The sequence below is a fragment of the Acipenser ruthenus genome, chromosome 1 (assembly GCF_902713425.1).
Source record: "Acipenser ruthenus chromosome 1, fAciRut3.2 maternal haplotype, whole genome shotgun sequence".
In the NCBI taxonomy this organism is placed as follows: Eukaryota; Metazoa; Chordata; class Actinopteri; order Acipenseriformes; family Acipenseridae; genus Acipenser; species Acipenser ruthenus.
This window is the reverse complement of record NC_081189.1, coordinates 55030303-55036302: the sequence shown is the minus strand read 5'-3', so window position 1 is coordinate 55036302 and position 6000 is coordinate 55030303. Positions and strand designations below refer to the sequence as shown.

The window sequence follows — 6000 nt, the reverse complement described above, 5'->3', positions numbered from 1 at the left end:
ATGTACAGGATAATAATCTGTTGAATACAGCATAAGAATTTACAGCGCTGCTAAATTTAAAATACCTGATAATTCATGCCTCAGTCTTACTGCAGGTGTTACTGTTCCCATCCTAGTCGCTACTGCGTATGCGCAAATGGTCTACGTTTCCCAAAAAATTAAATCCATATCCACAGTTTAATTTATGGGAAGTGTAATGGATTATCTATTCCAAGTCATGTAAACACAGAAAAGTGTTGTTTTCAGAAAATCAATTTTCTGATTCAATTTTTCCGAATATATTAGTTTTCTGAAAATGGGATCTCATGTAAACATACTGATTTTCAGTCATCATATCATGGTGACCTTCTTAAAGCACTCCTGTGGTCTCAATAGCGCTTTCAGAATCATGTCTAACCTCCAACTATATCTGGTACTACAAAGGGTAACCATTAACCTGTCCCCCACAAGTATCTATACCTAGTGGAAAAACATCAGTAAGATACTGTATATCACATAGAACAAATGTGGTATTTTGTACATCCACTAGGGGTAGAGTTTTGTAGAGGACAGGTTATACTCTAGTGTACCAAATGCAGTTTCATTCCTTAAACTAAAATGTCATTTCAGACATGTCAAGTCTCAAGGTTTTCCCCTTGAAACTCAGTTTTTCACAATTTTGAGGGTTCTCACGTCCGTGTAATCGATTCTTACGGTTTTTGTTGTGTACTCGGTTTCAATCTGTTATAGGGCTATGCACACCGGACACGAGCGAGCAAATAAAAAATAATTACAATTATTGCTTTAAATGGAGCAATGCACACCGCTAGCGAAGTGAGCGAATATAGAAATACATTTGTTTTATTTCTACAGTGTCAGAGGACAATGCAGCTCTGGGCAGCTTACAGGCAAGCCTGCAGGCGCCTGGCCAGACTACAGGGTTTGCTTGTGCGCGGTGAGCCGTGGACACCCTGGCCAACCTAAACCCTCCCCCCGGGTGGCTCTCGGCCATTTGTGCACCGCCCCCTGGGAACTCCCATCCACGGTCGGCAATGGAATAGCCTGGACTCGAACCGCCGACGTCCACGCTATAGGGCGCATCCTGCACTCCACGCGGAGTGCCTTATTTGTTTTATAAGGTTTAGTAAGGTCAAAGATAGCGGCTGTCTCACTATTACCACAGAAATAATAATTAAAAAAATGGACATCAATGAGAATTTAATTATTAAAGTAAAAAAATATAATGTTCTTTGATGCCAGTGTCAGTGGTTATCAAGACAATATTTAATGTTGTTGAAGCTGACACCCTGGGATCCTTCAAGAAGCTGCTTGATGAGATTCTGGGATCAATAAGCTACTAACAACCAAATGAGCAAGATGGGCCAAATGGCCTCCTCTCGTTTGTAAACTTTCTTATGTTCTTAAGTTCTTAAAGATGCCACATGACAAGAAATAGCAGAACAATTGGAAATTGATGGTATCTCTCTTTATTGCACCTTAATTTTAGTCAAAGTGACGGGGAGCACCACACACTTTCGTATTTCTGTAAAATGACGCTTCTTTGTTTTAATAATGTTGACCAATAATAATAATCACATTCATAAAATAACTGCAGATTTTATTAAAACTGAAAATCAATAAAAGTATATTATGTTAAACTAATTTTCTCAGGGTTTACATAGAAATATGTGTTGATTAAACCAGATCACATATAAACATTCACTGTTAAATTTCATTTTTTTAGTGTGTGGTTTTGTTTTATTTATTTTATTTCGTCTCCAGAAAAGGAGCAAAAGCAGAAAGTATTTTCTTTTCATGACTAGCTACAGTTGTCTGTTTTATGTACTTGTACTGTATTTGTGTCGTTCGCTTCGCTTTCGGTGTGTATCACCCTTAAGTCTAGGTCAGTGGCGTAGCTGCCAGCCATGTGCAAAAATTTTGATCTACCACCAGCATCCCGCCCCTGCCCCTGAAACAAAATCTAGGTTTAAGGTTTTTCATAAATCCCAAGGTTTTTCAGTAGGGGTCTCACTGGTGTGAACCCTTAGGGGTTGACGTGTCTGTTAGTTATTACACTATTCCATCTCCAACACAGATAATGATGGCAGCTTTTGTAAACAATTTTTAGGGAGCCTCTTCTTGTGAAAACGGTTTTCAAGAGGAAAATTATGTATTTGAAAGAACTTAGAGGAAAAGCACAACAGAACTTCTTGTTCTTTTTCTAGGGATTTTCCACAACATCCCCCCACCCCCCATCCCCACACCCGATTTCAACAGGTCAAGAGCTGAAGGGAAGCAACCAACAACAGGAAACGGCAAACAATGTTTCCACATTGCAAAATGATAGAAGTAATTTCCTCTGTTAAAAATAAAAGCTGGAACATCAGGCAGTTAGGATCATACAGCTCAAGTGTAAGACAAGTGCAGAGACTAGAAGACCAAACAAGGTCCTTATCTGAATAGTTCTAATTAAATGTTTGGAAACGAAGTGGTCACCAAAGATGAAGTGGATAGTACTTTCTTTTGTATATATGTTAAGTGGGGTTTATGGGGGGTTTTCCAATAATACTAATAATGGTACTGCAGATGGGCATGTACCTGTTGATAACAGTAGCATCAGCACAAATAATATTACTGGCAATAACATACGACTGAAAACAAATCATTTTGAAGGGCTAGTTACAAGTATAAAACTCTCTCAGCCAACAGCGAGGGCACCTGAAGATGCAAAGGCAGATGAAGCCACCACCAGATTGAAGCATGCAAACGAAAAAGTGACGGTTCAGAATGGAGCCAAGGGGGTGCCTAGTGGAAACAGACTTCCCAGGCAGACCTACAGCAAGATCAGCATCAGCAAACCCAGCTTTGAGACGACAAGGGGAAAGTAAGACATTTTTTAACAAAAGATTAGCAATTGTATAGCTGTTGCTTAATTACTAGATTAATGATTAGGTACACTATTAGGCAATACCCAGTATATACATTTATGAATAATTCTATCTTACTGAGCCATGCTCAGTATTTGATTATACTGTTTTAGGAAGATGGTCACTGTTAGGCGTAATATTATAGTCACGTGTAATATTAGCTTGGCAGTGACTACTGAGCACGGTAATTAATAAAGCAATTAAAAGATTTGTTTAGTTTCCCAGTAATAACTGTTAATATTGATTAGCCTAGAGTTGAGTCTGGTGTTAGGCTAATACAATGAAACCATAATAATGATGTGGTAATATCCTATAATGGATCAATATATAGATGGATAGAGATGAAATGCTGTGCTGGTTTACTACATGACTCAGATAACTGAGACTAGAACAGACTGTTTAATTGTGTGGTTTAGGCATACACTGGAGAGATAAAATACCACTAAGTCCAATGCAAAACTTAATATGCCTGTGTTTTTGTTGAACCCAGATATAAAGGTTATAGCAGGCAGTGGTGTAGTCCTAAATCTGAAAGTACTGGAACGGCAATTAAAATATAGATTTTCTAAAACAATTATATGAATTCACGTTTTATTTATACTTTGAACTTGAGGTAACGTTTAAGTAATGCATGTGTCTCGCATGCGACTTTTAAAGGCTACTCCCCCTGATCAGTGCTGCCAGATCGGCTCGTTCTGAAAGCTTCTAGTGGGTAAATACTGTCTTTGGTGGTTTGGTTATTTTTTGGCTATTTTTATCAGGCATGTTTTTTCGATTATGAGGTCATCACCAGTGCAGAACTTCAATCACCATGATCCCCTGTATAGTATATCACATCCTCCACCCGTTGTTTTACCTGACCTATCTGCATCCAATAAAATTACTAATCACACAAACGCTTGGTTACTTTTTATTTGTCACCAATTTAAGAACTGTCAGTGCAATTAGATTGTTTTGTTTGTTTTTAAATACTGTATCCACTGACAGATCTGGACAATTTAATTTTACACTACATTTGATACATTCTATTCTGGACCTATTGCATTTGATCTCATCAGATAAAGAAAGCAGTTCTAGTACTGTAAATTGTGAGAAAAAAACAAGCAAAGCAGATAAATAAATACATAGTTTACAATATTACTGTTTTTATTTTAAATAAATGTGTAGCACTTATTTATGAATACATATTAAATCTTAAATGGAAGTGTGTTTTTTGGATGGTTCAAAAAACACAATTTGGCTACTTTTTGGTGGGGCGTTGCAAAAAAAAAAATCTGCCACCTCTGCCCTTGATTAGACCTCCTCCAGCTAAGTCAAAGGCTGCGTTCATGATACTTTTTCGCCCAGCTAGATTGCATCCACAGTCTGTGGCTGACATCACAGATTTTGCAGACTGAGCGTGAACGGCTTTGGGACGTTGGCTGCCAAGCAGACAGAGCAAACAACGAGGCTGAATTGTGTGAGATCCTTATTGCAGAAGAAGTGGATTTTGTGGCACTTGATTACACAGTGATTGATGGAAAATATTTGATTGAAAACATGCTGTCATATTGTGATATGCCTCACAAATTTAATATATCTCTTAATTGTCTAAATTATATTGAAATGCACTACTTTGCATAGTGTTTAAACAGAGCAATTTTACCAATTACATTCCAAACACATGATGGCCCTGCAGGTAAGTGCTCCAATCAGCTGTTGCAAAGGGATTGTTTGAATTGAGATATTTTTCACCCTCGGTGTTTTTACCAGTAATTGCACTCGCAACAAGATCAACAGGTTATCAAGGAACACTGTGGGCATTTTATAAACTCATGCAGAATATTCCAACATGCCCTCCTTAAACTTTCCAATTTAAAAAGAACTGTGTATTTTTGCTCTGATAGGACACACTTTCATCAAAACTAGGGGACATGGCAAATGTAGGGTTGTGGACGTGCTTATTTCAGTAACTTCAAGGTTCTGATATTTACATCTAGTAGGCTAAATCATCAGAGTTTCTGATATAGAAGTCTCCTGAAGAGATTGGGAGACTCAATTAAGAGTTGCATATCAGTCAGTTATGCACATATGTGAACGTGTGGGTTGCAGTGCCTAAGTGAAAGGGTGATGCAAGTGCTCCAGACAATGACAAACACAGAGTTCACGGTTCACGTTATTTTTATTTTATTTTCCCAGTCTCCTTGACTGTGTAAATAATAAATGCTGGCTCTACCCAACTATGGGTATTGCCAGCGTATAAACCAAGGGGTTACAGTCTCAAAATAATAATACAAAAACACAGATACAGACACGTCTCCGGACAGTGCTCTAGGTGCATGTGCGGTGCTTGATTCAGTACAGGTGCAGTGAAGTCCGGGCTTATGACTGGCTTGAAGCGGCAGCTCCCGGATACGTATAGTAGCCGTCTGGCAAAGACAAACTTACACAGATATTGATAACTAACAAAACACTTCACTCACTGTTTCTCCGTCATCGTTTCCTCCCATTAACCACAACAAAGGAACCGATTATGGCGTCACGCCTCCCTAAAGTACCCTCAGCCCCGCCCCCTCCGATAGCTAGTTCAATCACGTCTCCTCCAATTCATGACTGAATTCAGTATGGTCCGCAGTACCTGTTGTACAGCGCTCTCACAGGTCGAGAGGGAGATTTTTGATTCGGATTCATTCGCTCTCTGTCACACCATAGTATTTTGTATCTTATGAAAAATATTCATTTAGAGTCTGAGATGCATACATAAATACATACATACATACATACACACACACTCTCTTTGTAAGCAATACGACATGACAGGGTGTTGGATTTGCCTTCAGCCCCTAGAAGTTATTCCAGTGCACCCAACACCCAGGAGTGAAGGAATGTCTTACTGCACTTATTAAATGGTTCATATTTTTAGAACTAAAGATATATACAATTTTATTTTATTATTTCAAATGAAATATAAATGTATTTTGTTCAATCTATTACTAAGCTAGGAACAATAGTCCCGTTACATATGATTTAATTACATGAACACATCTACATCTGTATTACTAGTGTTACTGGAACCTTTTTCGAAATCTTTTAAAGAAAAATTGGCTGAAAGTCA

The 6000-nt window shown here is 38.2% G+C and overlaps 1 protein-coding gene across 3 annotated transcripts in view; it reads left to right on the top strand.

The window, feature by feature from the left end:
- The first annotated feature begins 2375 nt into the window (after window positions 1-2375).
- LOC117420880 (multimerin-1-like) overlaps window positions 2376-6000 on the top strand; it is a 45790-nt gene continuing 42165 nt past the window's right edge. For all 3 annotated transcript variants that reach the window (XM_059026221.1, XM_034034598.3, XM_034034597.3), the window contains exon 1: window positions 2376-2863. In XM_059026221.1, the coding sequence (XP_058882204.1) occupies window positions 2481-2863 (383 nt within the window). In that variant the 5' untranslated portion in view covers window positions 2376-2480. The remainder of the gene's footprint in view (window positions 2864-6000) is intronic.